Genomic DNA, 21,058 nt, shown 5'->3' with positions numbered 1-21,058 from the left:
AAGGAGTAATCACAGAATCTGTATAGTGTGGAAACGGGCCATTTGGCCCAACAAGTCCACACCAACACTCCGAAGAGAGTCCGACTCAGACCCATTCCCCTACCCTACTATTCTACATTTCCCCTGACTAATGCACCCAACCTACGCATCCCTGAACACTATGGGCAATTTAGCACGGCCAATTCACCTAACTGTACATCTTTGGACTGTGGGTGGAAACTGGAATACCCAGAGGAAACCCGCCGAGACATGGGGAGAAGTGCAAACTCCACGCTCAGTTGTCTGAGGCAGTAATCGAACACGAGTCTCTGGTGTTGTGCAGCAGCAGTGCTAACCACTGAGCGATCGTGCTGCCATAGTCCTTGCAGATCATCAGACTGCATGCTCATTATAGTGACAACTGGTGATGATTTAACCTGAGGGTCACCATACCTCAAAAGTTGAGAGAATTTTTTTTTTATGGTAACCTCCGCTGGTGCAGGAACTGAGCCCACACCATTGGCATTACTCTGCATCAAAAAACAGCTGTCCAGCTAACTGAGATGTCAAAAGGTCTAGGTTCAAATCCCAATTGCTGCAAGAGGTGTGTCACAACATGGCTGAACAGGGTTTTTAAAATAAATTTTGAAGTTGCTGCAGGCAGATGCCTCCAATGTCCACAATTGGCTCAACAGTATTCAGGCACTGTAGTAAGATGCAGGGTCAACTGATCACCTCACGGGTTGATTATGTTGAACTGGCTGTAAAAGTAGGCTGGTAAAGACTCGAAGGGTGTTCAGAAGCTGGATTCCAAAGAAATCAGCAGACAACTCATTGCAACATGGGGATCCTGCTGGGGTCCCTGCTTGTCCCTGACCCTACACATTCTTGCCCCCACGTGCTCCCTGACCCCACACCCTTGCCCCTGCACACTCATTGACAGAATAAATCAGGAGATAATGAAAACATGTAAAGAAAGACAGTACAGGTTGTTCAGCATTTCGTTAATGTGAATTTGCGCAAACAATTGATGAATTGGGGACACTTTCCAAAGCGCACAGTTTTAAATCAGATATTGGTTATAACATGGTACCATTAGTTTAAATGATGCTGCTATTATGCGATTTTCTCATTGCATGAGAACGGAACTACCGTGTTATAGCAGAGCTGACTGTACATTAATCGTGGGTGACTTTAACCTTCTTGTAAATTGTATAAATCAAGTTGACAGGGGTAGTCACGAGGAAGAATTCTAGTATATTCTCTAGAACAATATGATATGAATCCAACCAGGCTATTGTGGAACTATTGATGTGTATTGAGGCAAGTTTAATAAATGATGTAAGATGAAAAATATTTCCTAGGAAACCTAACTAGACTCTTGTTCTAATTCTCCCTGAACCCCAGTTTAGATGAAGCTTCTTGTTATGAAATGTTTTGGGACATCTTACGACACATAGCTGTAACATTTTTATAAAAACGAGCAGAAAAGAATGAGACATAAGGTAACATGTTAGGCATTCATTCCTCCCCTGACTGGCAACAATATTTACCACCAGCAAGACGCATTGCAGCAACTCAATTTTTTCAACATTACCTCCCAAACCTGTGACATCTCCTTCCAAGCAGCAGAAGCATAATACTTAAATTGAGAAATCAAAGGACAATTCAAAACAGCATCTGTATTTTAAAATATACAGATTTAATAATGCATTTCCCAGCTGCTCCTTTTGGAGTGATTCTGTTGAGAAACTAAGTAAAATTACTTTTCCCCTCTTTCCCCTGTTCTCTCAGCTGGCCCACATCAAACAGAAGTGAATATAGTAAACCTGGTTTGACTCCTAATAATTTTAGTTTGTAACGTAAATTGAAGCTTTTATCAAATCTATATAAACACTTACCTCCTGTTCAATACTTTTTGTAATAAGTTTTACTCAATTTTACAAATGATTATTTGTAATAGGAGTCAGAGTAAGGAATAGGAATGACTTTCTTATTTGTTTTTGTCTTTTGCTTTAGTTCACAGCACAATATCAATTCTGGTAACCTTTACTACCATGTTCAGTATATTGTTTAGGAGGTGGTGAGGGAGCTGTGTACGTGTGTTGCAAAAAATGCAGGCCTCCAAATGCAAGATTTGAAGTTGATTTGCTAGTCCTCATAAATTTGAGCATCTCGGACAAAATCCAAAATATCTTCTGTAACTTATGACAACAGGCACCCTTCTCATCCACTTTTTATTCTTTTTAGTATTGGAAAAGAACTGGAATCCATTCTTGGAACTTGTTTTTATTTTGTACGGTGAAATCTCATTAGTCAGTAGTGCCAAAACCTACAGAATTTGTTTCAGTTGAAAACTAAATGAGATTTTGACTTGTGCTCAAGTAGATCTTTTTTCCCCTCTTTTGTAATTATATTTTTCTGAGGTTGTATTGAGTCATTCATCACAAATTTTGACTTGACTACGTTGAGCATTGATGCTAATTTCCATTTTCACAATATACCCATGTCTTTTATTCCCCCTCACTAACAATGGTATACTCTGTAACCTTTTCTGTTAGAGGTGTTTTATTGCAAAGGTTCTTCTAATGAAGTGGAGAGAATTAAGTGGTGTCATGGATAATGAGAGCATTTAATGTAGTTTTGAAATTTTTTATTAGATTTCCTACATCTTTATTTCGAATGATGTGCTGCATTGATTGTATGGAGTGTTATTAAAATGTTGCTTAGTATTGAGTAGGAACCCTCCAACCACAAGGGATGAATGCAGATTTATTTCTCCAGCTTCCTCATTCCCCCCCCCCCCCCCCCCCCCATACTTTTTCTCAGTCCCAATCCTTGGACTCAGCACCACCTTCTTGACCTGCAGTCGTCTTTCTGACCTCTCCGCCCCCACCCCCTCTCTGGCCTATCACCCTCACCTTAACCTCCTTCCACCTATCGCATTCCCAACGCTCCTCCCCCAAGTCCCTCCTCCCTACCTTTTATCTTAGCCTGCTTGGCACACCCTCCTCATCCCTGAAGAAGGGCTTATGCCCGAAATGTCGATTCTCCTGCTCCTTTGATGCTGCCTGGCCTAGTGTGCTTTTCCAGCAACACATTTTTCAGCATTGAGTAGCAATGTCAAACTTTTTTCAAAAACTAAGCAAGTTTATGATAATTCACAGTTTGAGCCTCCTTGCTAGTACACCAATAATTGTTTCTTCATGTTTACGAAAATATATTTTATAGACTAAAAGCAGAACTTATTTTGATTCCTTTTATTTAGTGATTTCTTAAATTAGTTCTCTTTCTGTGGGCGAACTGAACTAGCACTGCTAAATTTTGTCAGTTTGTGCTGTGAAATTGTCACTTGGGGACTGGATTAAGATTTGTTTTCAGCAATGCTTCTGGATGATACAAATTAGAAGCAGGTTAACGCTCCTTGTACTATACAGTGAAATTATGTTGTGGTCCCTTTAAAGAATATGTTAGTGGAAAAGAACAGCAGGTCGGGCAGCATCTGAGGAGCAGGAGAATTTGATGTTTCAGGTGTAAGCTGGCTCAAAGGTAGAAGACAGAGGGTGGTGGTGTAGGGTTATTTTTCACACAAGGAGTGCCACAAGGATTGGTGCTGGGTCCACTACTTTTCATCATTTATACAAATGATTTGGATGTGAGCATAAGAGGTACAGTTTGTAATTTTGCAAATGACACCAAAATTGGAAGTGTAGTGGACAGCGAAGAGGGGTTACCTCCGATTACAATGGGATCTTGGTCAGATGGGCCAACGGGCTGAGGAGTGGCAGAGGAGTGAAGTTTAACTTAGATAAATGCGAGGTGCTGCATTTTGGAAAAGCAAATCTTAGCAGGACTTATACACTTAATGGTAAGGTCCGAGGGAGTGTTGCTGAACAAAGAGACCTTGGAGTGCAGGTTCATAGCTCCTTGAAAGTGGAGTCGCAGGTAGATAGGATAATGAAGGAGGCGTTTGGTATGCTTTCCTTTATTGGTCAGAGTATTGAGTATAGGAGTTGAGAGGTCATGTTGCTGCTGCACAGGTCATTAGTTAGGTCACTGTTGGAATATTGCGTGCAATTCTGGTCTCCTTTCTAACGGAAAGATGTTGTGAAACTTGAAAGGGTTCAGAAAAGATTTAAAAGGATGTTGCCAGGGTTGGAGGATTTGAGTTATAGGGAGAAGTTAACAGGCTGGGGCTGTTTTCCCTGGAGCGTCAGAGGCTGAGAGGTGACCTTATAGAGACTTATAAAATCATGAGGGGCATGGATAGGATAAATAAACAAAGCCTTTTCCCTGGGGTCGAGGAGTATAGAACTAGAGGGCATAGGTTTAGGGTGAGAGAAAAGCTCTAAAAGAGGCCTAAGGGGCAACAGTGGGTGGCACGGTGGCACAGTGGTTAGCACTGCTGCCTCACAGCGCCAGAGACTCTGGTTCAATTCCCGCCTCAGGCGACTGACTGTGTGGAGTTTGCACGTTCTTCCCGTGTCTGCCTGGGTTTCCTCCGGGTGCTCCGGTTTCCTCCCACAGTCCAAAGATGTGCAGGTCAGGTGAATTGGCCATGCTAAATTGTCTGTTGTATTAGTTAAGGGGTAAATGTAGGGTTATGGGTGGGTTGCGCTTCGGCGGGTCGGTGTTGACTTGTTGGGCCGAAGGGCCTGTTTCCACACTGTAAAGTAATCTAATCTAATCTAATCTAATTTTCCACACAGAGGGTAGTACGTGTATGAAATGTGGTGGAGGCTAGTACGATTGCAACATTTAAAAGGCATCTGGTTGGGTATATGTATAGAAGTGGTTTGGAGGGATATGGGCCAGGTTCTGGCAGGTGGAACTAGATTGGGTTGGGATATCTGGTCGGCATGTACGAGTTGGACCGAAGGGTCTGTTTCCGCGCTGTGCATCTCTAGGACCCTAACCCCTTCACCAGGAATGAAGCTTGTGGGCTGGGTGGGTGGGGTTGGGGTGAAGGTAGCTGAGAAAGCAATAGGTTGGGGGAGGTGTTGGAGTGGATAGATGGGAAAGGTGATGACTAGGTCAGGAGGGCAGTGCCGAGTTGGAGGCTTTGGACTGGGATAATATGGGAGGAGGGGAAGTGAGGATGCTGTTGAAATCCACATTTATGCCATGTGGTTGCAGGATCCCAAGGCCCCTACGTCAGGGAGATGGGTCGCCGCCTTGTGGATCATCCCAGAGAACATCTGGGACTGCCAAACCGTTACCACTCAATGCCTGGAGGAAGAACGCCTCATTCCACTCCAACCCCTCCCCCAGCTTAATTTCACCTCCCTTCACATTATCCCAGTCCCAAGCCTCCAACTCGGCACCTCTTTCCTGACCTGTCCATCACCTTTCCCATTTATCAGCTCCAACACGCCCCAACCTATCACTACCTCCCTCACCTTCATCCACCTATGGCTTTCGCGGCTACCTCAACCACTCCTCCCCCTCCATTTATCTCTCAGCCACCGGCCTACAAGCCTCATTCTTGATGAAGGACTTATGCCCAAAACATCAATTCTCCTGCTGCTAAGATGCTGCGTGACCTGCTGTGCTTTTCCAGCACCACACTCTTCACTCTGATCTCCAGCATCCGCAGTCCTCACTCTCTCCTTTAAAGAATATGCCTGTTAACGCTAAACTTGAGAATCTGCTGTCTTCGGATTGAGATACAAGAGGGCATTATTCGACTGTCTTCCTGCCATTTTATTTGGTATCCCATTCCACCCTCCAAAAAATAGACTTTTAAAATTGGGGTTTTATGAATGTCCAAATGATGGAACAATATATCTGAAGCGTGACATTTAATGTTATGTTGCTTTCTTCAGAATCAGGAGTTCAAGTCTGTAAGATCGGTTTCATAGCATAGATGGAAAACATTTGCATTGCTATTGGAGCATTTTGCTGTTTGAGGTGTGGTCAAGATTTTTGAAAAATAAGGTAACATTTTTCAAAGAAAGACCTGAATTGCTTCTATTCCAGATCCTCGCTGGGCATCCATAAACAGGGGTGTTCTGATCTGCGATGACTGTTGCAGTGTACACCGTAGTCTGGGCCGGCATATCTCTCAGGTACGACACCTGACACACACACCATGGCCTCCCACACTGCTGCAGGTAAGGAATATTTTGTAATCTTGGCTCCTTGATGAATATAGGTTTGCTGCAGAAGTTCAAAGGGGAGCTAGATGAGTTCCTCCTCTTGCCTGATATCTGCCTTCATAGCATATTCAGTCCGATAAGGCTGAATCTTATAGTCATGCTGCTCTCCAGCCATCAGCAGCCATGTAATCTGCTGAGAAGTGCAAGTTGGGAAGAAGGTTTGAAGCCAGTTTTAGCCAATATCTCTCTGAAAATGAGAACTCTAGCCGTTGATTGATAAAATGCATTTCTACGGCCATAATAATCTATTTGCTCCATCTGATCTCACCGTCCAAGTGAAAGGGATGGCCATTTCCTGATAAATGTATAAAAATTGAAATAGGGACTTATTTGGGTGCATCATTATGTACTCCTAGTGGCTGATAGCAGCATTCTTAACAGATCAAGAAACAATTTATCTATTCACCCAGGTTGACTAAGATGAGACATGCAGGGATTGGACCTACTGCACTTGGGTCACATGGCTTCAATGAACTGGGAAGTCGAGATTGCTCAATTCTATTTGTTTATATTTCCATTTGTTGACTTTTGTGGGCCTCACCATTTAGAAAAGGCAGTTTTTAGTGCTATTGCCTCATTGATATATAATCCTTCAGCAATAACTTGAGATGAATGAAAATTAATGGAAACATGATGTAAGCAATATATGTGGCTCCTGTGGAATCACTGTGTATCTTTTGTAATCCAAGCAGAGAAGTAAAAAAGGAAAATGGGTAAGAGAAAAAAAATCTCAAACATGGAATCCTCTTCATGGAAAGTAAATAGATCCTAGTTAGAGATTGAGTTGTCACATCTTCCTGAGCTTTCCTAATTTTTACTGTGCTAGGATCATTTTTAACTTTTTGAAGTGCTAAAACTGGGCACTCCTTCTTGATGACATACCTTTTTCATTTTATGCTCTGTCTGACGAGTATGTGAACACTTTACACAGTTATGAGGTTACTGGTTTGCTGGATCATGTCAAGCTTGGTTTTAAAAAAAAATCCATGAGGCCTTAACCTTGTAGATCAGTCCAGCATAATTATTGTGGCTTCCGATCAGGGTTGTAACTGTAACCCTCATCGTGCTGTTGTTGCAAGTTACAAGGATTAATTCACTAAAGGTAGTGACTTATGAGTCCAACTGTGGTTATTTCCAAAACCCAACCCTTCAAGCCAGCTTGTGATATTTTAGGCTCTACTTAGCTATTATTTCCCTCATAATCTAACTCTTTAATCTCTCCAGAATGGAAGAAAATGCCCACGGCAGACGTGCCATCATTTGTAAAAGCATTAATGTCGATACTGTATTCCAGTCTAGCTTTTAAAGAAAAACTTTTTTAAAATTTCAGATGGTGCAAACTCTTGTTAGCAATGGTGCCAATTCAATCTGGGAGCATTCGTTACTGGATCCTACTTCTCTAATGAGTGGAAAGCGCAAGGCCAGCCCTCAAGATAAAGTGCAGTAAGTATATCAAATCCTGCTTTATACTTCTATTTGATACACGGCTTGAATTTACAATAAGTATCTCTAGCATTTCAGTTGTTATTGGGTCAGTGAATCAGAAATGTGTTCTCCCTCCACAGTTGCTGCCAGAAATGCTGAGTACTTTCAATGGGAAGCTTTTTTAGACCATCCCATCTTATAAATCTTATTCTCTTGGTACTCATCTAAAATTTCAGTGTCCTCTTTGTTATCAGTTGGTAGTGCAATAGAAGATACTTTATGATTGCCCTGAAAAATTTAGATTAATTTCAGTTGTGCAATTAAATTCAGACTTCTGTTTATAGTCAGTCAGAGAGATGTACAGCATGGAAACAGACCCTTCGGTCCAAACCGTCCATGCCGACCAGACATCCCAACCCAAGCTAGTCCCACCTGCCAGCACCCGGCCCATATCCCTCCAAACCCTTCCTATTCATATACCCATCCAAACGCCTCTTAAATGTTGCAATTGTACCAGCCTCAACCACATCCTCTTGCAGCTCATTCCATACACGTACTACCCTCTGCGTGACAAAGTTGCCCCTTAGGTCTCTTTTATATCTTTTCCCTCTCACCCAAAACCTATGCCCTCTAGTTCTGGACTCCCCGACCCCAGGGAACAGACTTTGTCTATTTATCCTATCCATGCCCCTCATAATTTTGTAAACCTCTATAAGATCACCCCTCAGCCTCCGACGCTCTAGGGAAAGCAGCCCCAGCCTGTTCAGCCTCTCGCTGTAGCTCAGATCCTCCAACATTTCACAAGTGAAAATAAATCGATCTATGAAATGATTAAATTAACCTTTTGATAAATAGCAGGAATTAAAATTGTATGTCTCCCTCGCCACAAGCCAACCCTTGGAATTGGGAAGATATTTATGGAGCCATATAGAGGTTTGTGAAAGTCAGCTGAACAAAAATGAGGAAGATTGATCAGTCATTTAGTGGAATGAACAATTCATGTTCAAAACCTTTCAAAATCTCTAGTTGCAGAAAACTTGTACTGTAATAATGTTACAGCGAGCAACTCTGTATGCTAGGGCCCAGTATCAAAATGTTTGCAGAATGTTACATGGCTTTTAGTAAGTCCACTTAAAAAGCAAAATAATTGTTGATTTAAAATAAATAGAAAAGCATAGAATATGCCATTTGGCCTGCTCTGACATTTATCCTAATCATAGCTGATTGACTTACTCAGTAGCCTAATGTTGCGTTTTCCTCGTAAGTTTTGATCTCATTAGTCCCGAGTGTCATATCTAGGCAGAAGTGCGGGAAACCAGATTTTAGATTAGAGTGGTGCTGGAAAGGCACAGCAGGTCAGGCAGCATCCGAGGAGCAGGAAAATCGACATCTCGGGCAAAAGCCCATCATCAGGAATTCCTGATGAAGGGCTTTTGCCCGAAACGTCGATTTTTCTGCTCCTCGGATGCTGCCTGACCTGCTGTGCTTTTCCAGCACCACTCTAATCAAAAACCAAGTACCATATCTAGCCATTTCTTGATTACATTCAATGTTTTGGCATCCTGTAGTAATGAATTCCACAGGCTCACCACTCTTTGGGCGAAGAAATGTCTCCTCATCTACGTCCTAAATGGTCCACCCCGACCCCTCAGACTATGACTCCTGGTTCTGGATACACCCACTATTGGGAACTTCCTCCCTGCATCTAATCTGTCTAGTTTTAGATTAGATTACTTCATGTGGAAACAGGCCCTTCAGCCCATCAAATCCACACCGACCCTCCAAAGAGCATCCCACCCAGACCCATTCCCCTGCATTTACCCCTTCACCTAACACTACGGACAATTTAGCATGGCCAATTCACCTAACCTGCACATTTTTGGACTGTTAGTTCTGTCTAGTTCTGTTAGAATTTAAGGTTCCATAAGATCCACCCTCACTTGTCTGAACTTTAGTAAAAACTATCCTAATCAAGTCAATCTGTCCTGACCTCTCCAGAATCATAAGACACATTATATATTGGTCTTTTAGCTGTAGGATCTGGCTTCAGTTCTAATGAAGTCTGATAGTTTTCTACCTACTGTCTTCTGTCTGTACAAGTCTGAATGAATCATGTAAATACTTAAATTTTTATATAGCATCTTGACTTCTTGTTGAAAGGCCTTAAAGTGCTTGTGTGAACACAGCTAGTTGAGAATTGTAGAATATTATAGCACAGAAATTTTACCAATTGAGTCTACACTGGCTCTTTCAAAGAGTAAAATCAATCCCATCCTTCTGCACTTTCCCTGTGTCCCTGCATTTTTTTCCTCTAAATGCATATCCAATTTCATTTTAAAATTTTATGGAAATGGCCCACTGGCACCTGATCAGGCAATGCTCACAGCCAATTTTATGTAGCAAAATATTTTACTTCATGTCAACTCTGTTTCTTTTGCCAACACCTTTTAAATCTGAGCCCTCTGGTTAGTGATCCAGGAAACAGTTTCTCTTAATTTACTCTAATCCTTCACAATCTTTTACTGCATAAGCTTTCTCTCAGTCCACCCTGTACTACGGAGGACAATCCCATCTCCTCCAGTTTGACTATGTAACTGTAATCCCTGAAAGTATTCTCGTAAATTTTCTTCTCCTTCTCAAAATGTGTTGTGGGAAATGGGCACTTGTTTTAAACATGAAAATTTTAATTCTTACTAGGTTTGTACCATGGGTACCACTTATCTTCTGGTATATCCCACTGCAGGCTTTTGCATGTCTTAACTCTAAAAGCGATTGGAGCAGGGAGAAGTGTCTCACTGATGTTGTCATGATTGTTTAGTCACCATTTATTCACCAAGTTCACATGAAAAACGTAAGTTTGCTGTACTTAGTGAGTTGCTTGCATGCACAAAGCTATGCATCAGTAAGGGTGGATTACTGCAATTATAGGAAGGCAATTGCCACAGAACAATGCTGTGTCAATCCAGCACACATGAACGTTGGCTTTTTTCCAGTACTGGGCAGTAACTGGTATGGAACACACAGGAAATGTCACCCTAATAAAGTTGTGTTCTATTCAAAAATTGCAGCCGAAGCTTTTATGTAGATGGAGCTATGACAATTAAGGCAAAGTAGAGACAGCATTATTTTAAGTTTTTTTGCATGTATATCTTGGATTGTCTGAAATAGGTTTCATTTCTCCGTGCTGACACCACTTATTGAAATAACCATAAATCTCTCATGAGGCCGTGCCCCTTGACAAATCAACTCTTATTCGTTCCCAATAAATGTGCATTGTGGAATTTTTAGAACGTTTGCCTTATCAAACAAATTGCTCACCCTCTTTTCTTTTTCTTCACCATTCAGCCCCAGTAAAGCAGAATTTATCAGAGCCAAATATTCAATGCTGGCTTTCGTCCATCGCTTGCCATGTCGTGAGGATGATAGTGTTGCAGCCAAAGACCTGAGCAAAGTAAGCATCATAAGAAAAAGCATTAGCTTAATGAAACATTCAAAATATTTCTTTGGAACAAAGTTGCTAAAGTTGACTTAAGTCAATTCAGCGTAAATGGCTGAATTAAGTGTTGTTGCAATAGAAGTGTTTAATGTTATCACTATAATCATGTTAGCTATTGTATTAAATACTTCTGATTTGGATGTGTTGATGTTGGACTGGGGTGGGCAAAGTTTAAAAATCTCACAACACCAGGTTAGAGTCAAATAGGTTTATTTGGAAGCACTAGCTTTTGATGTGCTGCTTTATCATCAGGTGATTGGGGAATAGGAACATAAGACACAGAATTTATAGCAAAAGAGTTAGTGTCATGGAGATGTAATGATATTAAACAAATTTAGATGAAGTCTTTCATCTTTTAGAAGAGATATGCTAGTTTCAGTTCTTTAATATGTAAATTCCAGACCTACTTTAAAGTTACATTCTCAAGGTGGCTTCAGGTTTTCTATAGGTGCCATCTCCGCTCAGCCAATGCATTGAAAGGTGCAAGGTTAAAGTCTGTCTGTGTCCCAATGTTGAGTCAGACTGGTTCTATTCCTAATGTGTGCATATGAGAGAGGATCAGTGTGAGAGTGTATAGTGCAGTGGGTCACCTGTAGTATGACATGAACCCAAGGTTTCACTTGAGGCCATCTCCATGGGTACCGAACTTGGCTCCCACCCTCTGCTCGGCCACTTTGCGTTGTTATTTGTCCTGAAGTTCGCCTTGGAGGATGGTAACTGAAGGTCCGAGGCCTAATGTCCCATGCAGTGAATTGTTCCAACTGGGAGGGAACACTCTCTTGCCTGGTGATCATTGCGCAGTATCCATTCATCCGCTGGCAAGTCCGAGCAGATGCAACGACAATGTACCATGCCTCAGGGCATCCTTGCCTGAAGAGTCATGAGGTAAACAACGTTGGCCGGGTCATATGAGTACCTGCTGTGAGTATGGTGGGAGGTGTCCCCACACGTAATGGTAGTATCCATGTTGACACTCTGACACATCTTGCACCGGCTGCCATGACAGGGTTGTACGGTGTCGTTGTCTTTGTTGTCCTGAAGGCTGGGCAGTTTGCTGTGAACAGTGATCTGTTTGAGGTTTGGTGGTTGTTTTAAAGGCCAGAAGTGGAGGTGTGGGGAAGGTCTTGGCAAGGTGCTCATCTTCATCGATAATGTATGGCAGGCCGCAAAGAACATAGCGTAGGAATGTTCCCGGTTTGACTGGTCCATGGGTGTTGAGTTTCTGTAAGAAATCTGTAATGTGACAACAGAAGCTGGGGGTTGCCTATACGATGGATTTCAAGATACCTTCGACATAGCCAGAGAGATTCTCGCACAGGGACCCATTGCCTAATATGATGGGATTCCTGGTGTGTTGGCTTTGTGTATCTTTGGATGGCAGTAGAAGTCACCAAAGCAAGAAGTACATAAGATGAACATGCGCAGGGATGCTAAAGAAATGGATCAAAGATCTTGATCAATGTGTTTAGTTCACAGGTGTGCTGTTGGTCAGATTGGCAAGTAGTTGCCTGTAGTGTTCCTGGTCATTCAGTTATCGGTACACTTGCAGTAATCTGTTCTCTTCTGAATGGTGATGGCTCCTCCTTTTATCTGCTGGTTTGATGACAATGTTATGATTTGGTTTCGAGAGCATGGATGGCATTGCGTTGCGATCAGGTGATGTTTTTGCTCTACCTTGTCGGTGTGGTGATGAATCTGGCATTACATACATGCTGACATGTCAAGCCCAGGGCAGCGGTCCTCTGATGTTGACTCCTTTGGTTAATCCTCTACAGATCCCTGTGATAACTGGTCTGGTTTATCAGTGGGCTCATTAGGAAACTGCTGACATGAATTCCTCTGCTCTGGATCAATGGTGCTGGAAGAGCACAGCAGTTCAGGCAGCATCCAAGGAGCTTCAGCAAAATTGACGTTTCAGGCAAAAGCCCTTCATCAGGAATAAAGGCAGAGAGCCTGAAGCGTGGAGAGATAAGCTAGGGGAGGGTGGGGGTGGGAGAGAGTCAGCATAGAGTACAATGGGTGAGTGGAGGAGGAGATGAAGGTGATAGGTCAGGGAGGAGAGGATGGAGTGGATAGGTGGAAAAGGAGCTAGGCAGGTCGGACAAGTCCGGACAAGTCAAGGGGACTGGAAGTTTGAAACTAGGATGAGGTGGGGGAAGGGGAAATGAGGAAGCTGTTGAAGTCCACATTGATGCCCTGGGGTTGAGGTGTTCCGAGGCGGAAGATGAGGCGTTCTTCCTCCAGGCGTCTGGCGGTGAGGGAGCAGCGGTGAAGGAGGCCCAGGATCTCCATGTCCTTGGCATCCCCCCCGGACCTCCCACTCACTGAGGACGAACGATCAGTCCTCAGCAAAGGACTCAATTCATCCCCCTCCGTCCACGCATCAATGAATTTAATACACGCCGTGACATCGAACACTTCTTCCGTCGCCTGCGCCTCCGAGCTTACTTTCACAATCAGGACCCCCGCCCACCTTCCGAGGACCCCTTCGCCCACCTCCAACACACTGCATCCACCTGGACATCCCGCGCTGGCCTATTACCTGCCCTCGACCTCTTCATTTCCAACTGCTGCCGGGACACTAACCGCCTCAACCTGTCTATCCCCCTCCCCCACTCCAACCTCTCACCCTCAACGCGCAGCCCTCCAATCCCTCTGCTCTAATCCCAACCTCACTATCAAGCCAGCGGATAAAGGGGGCGCAGTGGCAGTCTGGTGCACTGACCTCTACACCGCTGAAGCCAAACGCCAACTCGAGGACACCTCTTCCTACTGCCCACTCGACCATGACCCCACCCCCCCATCACCAAACCATCATCTCCCAGACCATACAGAACCTCATCACCTCAGGAGATCTCCCACTCACAGCTTCCAACCTCATAGTCCGGGAACCCCGCACTGCCCGGTTCTACCTCCTTCCCAAGATCCACAAGCCTGACCACCCTGGCCGACCCATTGTCTCAGCTTGCTCCTGCCCCACTGAACTTAACTCTACCTACCTCGACACTGTCCTATCCCCCCTAGTCCAGGGACTCCCCACATACGTTCGAGACACCACCCACGTCCTCCACCTCCTCCAAGACGTCCGTTTCCCCGGCCCCCAACGCCTCATCTTCACCATGGATATCCAATCCCTCTACACCTCCATCCGCCATGACCAGGGCCTCCAAGCCCTCCATTTTTTCCTCTCCAGACGTCCCCAACAGTACCCTTCCACCGACACACTCATTCGTTTGGCCGAACTGGTCCTCACCCTTAACAATTTCTCCTTTGAATCCTCCCACTTCCTCCAGACCAAAGGGGTAGCCATGGGCACATGTATGGGCCCCAGCTACGCCTGTCTCTTTGTTGGCTACGTAGAACAGTTGATCTTCCGTAATTACACTGGCACCACTCCCCACCTCTTCCTCCGCTACACTGATGACTGCATTGGCGCCACCTCGTGCTCCCGTGAGGAGGTTGAGCAATTCATCAACTTCACCAACACATTCCACCCTGACTTTAAATTTACCTGGACATCTCTGACACCTCCCTCCCCTTCCTGGACCTCTCCATCTCCATTAGTGACGACCGACTTGACACTGACATTTTTTACAAACCCACCGACTCCCACAGCTACCTGGATTACACCTCTTCCCACCCTATCTCTTGCAAAAATGCCATCCCGTATTCCCAATTCCTCTGTCTCCGCCGTATCTGCTCCCAGGAGGACCAGTTCCACCACAGAACACACCAGATGGCCTCCTTCTTTAGAGACCGCAATTTCCCTTCCCACGTGGTTAAAGATGCCCTCCAACGCATCTCGTCCACATCCTGCACCTCCGCCCTCAGACCCCACCCCTCCAACCGTAACAAGAACAGAACGCCCCTGGTGCTCCCCTTCCACCCTACAAACCTCCGCATAAACCAAATCATCCGCCGACATTTCCGCCACCTCCAAAAAGACCCCACCACCAGGGATATATTTCCCTCCCCATCCCTTTCCGCCTTCCGCAAAGACCATTCCCTCCGTGACTACCTGGTCAGGTCCACGCCCCCCTACGACCCACCCTCCCATCCTGGCACTTTCCCCTGCCACCGCAGGAACTGTAAAACCTGTGCCCACACCTCCTCCCTCACCTCTATCCAAGGCCCTAAAGGAGCCTTCCATATCCATCAAAATTTTACCTGCACATCCACTAATATCATTTATTGTATCCGTCGCTCCCAATGCGGTCTCCTCTACATTGGGGAGACTGGGCGCCTCCTAGCAGAGCGCTTTAGGGAACATCTCCGAGACACCCGCATCAATCAACCAAACCGCCCCGTGGCCCAACATTTCAACTCCCCCTCCCACTCTGCCGAGGACATGGAGGTCCTGGGCCTCCTTCGCCGCTCCCTCACCGCCAGACGCCTGGAGGAAGAACGCCTCATTTTCCGCCTCGGAACACTTCAACCCCAGGGCATCAATGTGGACTTCAACAGCTTCCTCATTTCCCCTTCCCCCACCTCATCCTAGTTTCAAACTTCCAGTCCCCTTGACTTGTCCGGACTTGTCCGACCTGCCCAGCTCCTTTTCCACCTATCCACTCCACCCTCTCCTCCCTGACCTATCACCTTCATCTCCTCCTCCACTCACCCATTGTACTCTATGCTACTCTCCCCCCTCCCCCACCCTCCCCTAGCTTATCTCTCCATGCTTCAGGCTCTCTGCCTTTATTCCTGATGAAGGGCTTTTGCCCGAAACGTCGATTTTGCTGAAGCTCCTTGGATGCTGCCTGAACTGCTGTGCTCTTCCAGCAGCATTGATCCATGAATTCCTCTGTGTCTGCTGCAAGACCCATGGGGCCCATTTTGGTGGTGGTGCAGAAATTGAGCCCTCCTTTAAGAACTTCAATCTCTTCCAATTGAAGGATGTGGTCTGATAAGTTGACGGATTTCCTCGTAGTGATAATGTTTTCAACTGTGGCTTGGCTATTGCTGTTGGTGATGCCAAGTTTTTCCAGTTTCTTGTTCTTGGTGTGCAAGTATGTGGTATAGTGTTGTCACCTTGTCTATTTGGCAATGTTGCCTAATTGTGCTGCTGTATCTTGAGTGCAAACTGATCGTGTGGACTCCATCTTGATTTCAAGGTTATGGCACCTGCTGTAGAGTTGGTGCATGAGATGATTGAGGAGTTTGCAAGAGGTGCGGTGGAAAAGTTTCTCCAAGTATGCTGTGGTGTAGGCCAACTTGAGTGGGTTTGATATCTGTAATCCTTTTGGGATCTTTCCTGCATTTCTGCAGAAACTTGATATCTATGTCAATATGTGCGATCTTCTTGGCGGTCCTCTCCACACTGAGCTGGCAGTTAGTAGTCATGCTTTGGAGGTACCAATGTTGGACTGGGGTAGACAAAGTTAAAAATCACATAACACCAGGTTATATTCAATCAGGTTTATTTGGAAGCACTAACATTCAAGGTGCTGCTGCTTCAGGTGATTGTGGAGCAGGACCAGAAGAGACAGAATTTATAGCAAAAGGGTTATAATGTAATGGAGCTGTAATGATATATTAAACAAATTTAGATGAAGTCTTTCTTCTTTTAGAATGGGATATGCTAGTTTCAGTTCTTTGTAAATCCCAGAACTCCTTTTAAAACCTGTTGGACTATAACCTGGTGTTGTGATGTTTTTAATTAAATACTTCAGTTAATAACTATGATTGCATTTGCATTTGTTTGGAAATGCTGTTGATAGTACTATTAATATAATTATAATCCAGGAGCAGCAGCTTTGTTCATTGTGTTCCCTCCTGTACTGTGCTGAGATTAGAAGACGATTAAAAAGCTACATCTTTTAATTGACTAATTCTGCTGCTTGACAACTTGGGTGACCTCAGGCAAGGATTGCTAGCCTTCTAAAAATGCAAGTGAGGAACCAGAACTTGGGATAATCTGAGAATTGTATATTCTTTACTGCTAATGCGTGTGCAGATTTCTTTGTTTGTTTTTCTGGAGTTAGGTAGTTGCAATTTCACTTCAAACTGATCCAAAGAGCCAACTGAATGAAGTTGCTTTTAAGACATGAAGAACCCACACTAAACTTTTGTGAAACAGTAAATTTCATATTTTAAATAATGAGCTTAGTGTATGATTGACATTGGGGGGAGAATTTGAATAAAATGTGAGGAATTTTTCTTAATTAGGACTAAAGGGGACAACACTAGCCTCTTTATAAGGTGAGACAAAGGAACTGCGAAACAAATGGGATGTTTGGCTTGTTTTTTGAGCTTCAGTACACCGGTTTTAATGCACTGATTGTATTGTTAGGAGTTTGAATCAATTGTTGACGGACATATATTAAATCAACAAATGTGCCTACATGTACACCTGTCTTGACAAGCAAGTAGGCAGATGTTATGAGATATGAATTTTTGACACAAAGCCATACCATCCACTAACGGAATGCTAGACACATATGAAATATCCTTGAAGATCCTGGTTTTCTGTCTTAAGGGATGTGCAAGTTTTTTTTTGAGTTGTAACAAGCGTGATTTTGGAATTTAATTTACTACAAAAGCAAATTTAACAAAAATATCGCAATAATGCCTCTTTCCTGAGGACTGAATTCTCATGTACTTATTTATTAAAGAATGGTTAGCACTCCTGTTTTAAAAAATTCTCAAGGTCAGGTTCGTAGGAGAGTAGTCTGACACAGAACAAACGACCAAGAGGCGAGTCTGCTAGAATATGAGCATTTTATTCCCCGCAGCGTCGCCACAACCAGGTCTCATACTTACAACGGGTCTGGCTTATACTCACTCTACATGTTACCGGAACTGGGAGCCGTCAGTTCTCGTAGAGCAGTTGCCAACAACCCACGCTCGGCGGTTAAACGTAACCCCGGAGCAGACTCACCGAACTGGAGACTTTTCCAGCTGATATACTCTTTTCCAGATATAAACATTCATGTGAACAGCAGAGCAAGGCTAAAAAACACATTCCATTCTGGTTACATACAGATAAGAAGATTCACACGGGGAGGTGTGTAATAAGATTCACACGGGACTAAGCAACACCTCCATTCCGGTTAGATTCACACATGTATTGGGACATAATTTTTAACCGTTTCACCACAACTCCAAATGTGATATACTTCAACGTAAGGAGAGGAATATGCTATATAACCACCAGTCGTATTTGATAAAGTTTTGAGATTGGATTGGTTGTTCATCACCTTGATTAGGGAATGATGCGCTTGAGAAGGTGAACATGTTTAAAATCTGTTAAGGGTATCTGCGTCGAAAGAAGTGACAGACTTTTAATAGTGATAATCCTGGAAACTTGCTTTCAAATCTCTGATAATGGTGCTTAATCAGTTATAAGTATATGTTTGGAAACAAGATGATTGGGTTTCTATGCCAGGCCCCTCCTTGTGCCTTTTTTCTATTTACTCTTACAATGTGGTTCTATCAGTTCTACACAGATACCTCAACGAGGTATTCATTTTTGTGCAATCTTTATACTGATATAATGGATTACTGCAGGGGCAGGGGATCAATGACACCAGGACCTTTGACTGGCTTGACTTAATAACGTTGTGGTTCTGTTCGCCGAGCTGGGAATTTGTGTTGCAGACGTTTCGTCCCCTGTCTAGGTGACATCCTCAGTGCTTGGGGGCCTCCTGTGAAGCGCTTCTGTGATGTTTCCTCCGGCATTTAAAGTGGTTTGTCTCTGCCGCTTCCGGTTGTCAGTTCCAGCTGTCCGCTGCAGTGGCTGGTATATTGGGTCCAGGTCGATGTGTTTGTTGATAGAATCTGTGGCTGAGTGCCATGCCTCTAGGAATTCCCTTGCTGTTCCTTGTTTGGCTTGTCCTATAATAATGTTGTCCCAGTCAAACTCATTTTGCCTGTCATCTGCGTGTCTGGCTACTAAGGATAGCTGGTCGTGTCGTTTCGTGGCTAGTTGGTGTTCATGGATGCGGATTGTTAGCTGTCTTCCTGTTTGTCCTATGTTTTTTGTTATGTAAGCCACACACACAGACCAGGTCCTGAACTACGAAAGCAACCACCCCAACACACACACAAAAGAAGTTGCATCAAGACACTGTTCAAAAGGGCCACAACACACTGAAGCACACCAGAACTGCAAAAAGAGGAAGAAGAACACCTCTACAATGTATTTCCCAAAAACGGACACCCCCACAATTTCATCAACAGATGCTTAAGGGAAAGACAACGGAATGAGGACATGCCACAATCCAAAGGACTAGCCACGTTACCATACATCAAGAACATTTCTGAACTGACAGCCAGACTACTATGACCACTAGGACTCATAACAGCACACAAACCAACAGCCACTCTCAGACAACAACTCACCAGAACAAAGGACACGATAACCAGCATGAGCAAAACCAACGTAGTGTACAAAATCCCATGCAAGGACTGCACAAAACACCACTGCATAGGACAAACAGGAAGACCGCTAACGATCCGTGTCCATGAACACCAACTAGCCACGAAACGACACAACCAGCTTAGTAGCCAGACACGCAGATGACAGGAAAAATGAGTTTGACTGGGACAAGCCAAACAGGGAACAGCCAGGGAATTCCTAGAGGCATGGCACTCATCCACAGATTCTATCAACAAACACATCGACCTGGACCCAATATACCAGCCACTGCAGCGGACAGCGGAACTGACAACCGGAAGCGGCAGAAACAAACCACTAAAAATGCCGGAGGAAACAACACAGAAGCGCTTCACAGGAGGCCCCCAAACACTGAGGATGTCACCTAGACAGGGGACGAAACGTCTAATTCCCAGCTCGCAGAACCACAACATCGAGCACCCGAGCTACAAATCTTCTCTCAAACTTTGACTTAATTGTGTGCACATTCCAGCAGAGGATGAATTAGTTTTAATATTCCCTTTTAATTGAAAGGGTCAGGAATATTTGAAGTGTGCTTAATTGTTGGTCTTCCTTGAAGTGAGGCAGCTAAGGTAATTCTGAGTTTATATGGCTTATTACTTGAGCAGTTAGGAGAGCTGGCTATGTTCACTTACAATCCATTGGAATGTCACCAAAGAGATTGAGGAGTAAAAGGAAAGTGAATATCTGAACGCTGTCAAGCAAACTGTTTAGTCTCCTGATTAAAATTTCCAAAGCTAAAATGCAGAAGTGTAAATGTTCTGTTGCATTAATTGAATCCATATCTATATCCTTCACGGTAATTAATATTGAGTGCAGTAACTAGAAATGTCAGAAGTCACATGACACCAGGTTTATTTGAAATCACTAGCTTTCGGAGCATAGCCCCTTCATCAGGTAAATTGAGAGAAGAGCACGCAGACACAGAATTTATAGGTAGAAATGAAAAGATTGTACAAATGGTGTGAGTAGAGTGTTGAATAATTAGTCTCTGCAGGTCTTCAAAAGTGTCAGACAGTGATGAGAAAATTGTCAACAGCTGAATAACAAGTGAAGGGATGACCTAAATCTGACCAAATAAGGCAGAGATAATTACAAAGATGACAAAATAAGGTGGTGCTGGAGACAAACAAAATGACTGGAATAACATGATAGGTTTAAGAGTTGCATGCTGAGGATCTAACCAAAGTAGTAAGTAATCCAAAACTGTACAAACTAATTAAAGTTGAGAGATCATAACAATTCATCAAGGTGATGGTGTCAAGACCGGATAGTAAGGAAAATTTTACAGATACAGAACTGTGTGATGGGGTCACATGTCGCCATATGGGACCTGTGTGAGAATCTCTCTGGCTGTGTCGAGGGCATCTCGAAACACATTGTAGAAGGAACCCCCAGCTTCTCTCAAGCAACATGTAACCCCACCACAGTTCTGTATCTGTAAAACCTTCCTTACTGTCCTGTCTTGACACCACCACCTTGATAAGCTATGATCTCTCTACCTTAGTTTGTGCAGTTTTGGATTACTTTTTACTTTGGTTAGACCCTCAGCATGCACCTTTTAAACCAAGCATATTATTGCAGTCATTTGGTTTGTTTCGAGCA

General features: G+C 43.9%; 1 protein-coding gene across 9 annotated transcripts in view; it reads left to right on the top strand.

The window, feature by feature from the left end:
* The window catches only part of git2a (G protein-coupled receptor kinase interacting ArfGAP 2a), a 90,043-nt gene that overhangs the window by 10,921 nt on the left and 58,064 nt on the right, over positions 1-21,058 (top strand). For all 9 annotated transcript variants that reach the window (XM_043715516.2, XM_087999945.1, XM_087999948.1 and 6 more), the window contains exons 2-4: positions 5,959-6,092; positions 7,468-7,580; positions 10,908-11,013. In XM_043715516.2, coding sequence (XP_043571451.1) covers positions 5,959-6,092; positions 7,468-7,580; positions 10,908-11,013 — 353 coding nt within the window. The remainder of the gene's footprint in view (positions 1-5,958; positions 6,093-7,467; positions 7,581-10,907; positions 11,014-21,058) is intronic.

Source organism: Chiloscyllium plagiosum, unplaced genomic scaffold (genome assembly GCF_037043375.1).
Source record: "Chiloscyllium plagiosum isolate Xiang-an unplaced genomic scaffold, Cpla_swu_hap1 HiC_scaffold_24, whole genome shotgun sequence".
In the NCBI taxonomy this organism is placed as follows: domain Eukaryota; kingdom Metazoa; phylum Chordata; class Chondrichthyes; order Orectolobiformes; family Hemiscylliidae; genus Chiloscyllium; species Chiloscyllium plagiosum.
The sequence above is the reverse complement of the archived record's forward strand: the minus strand, read 5'-3'. Positions and strand labels throughout refer to the sequence as shown.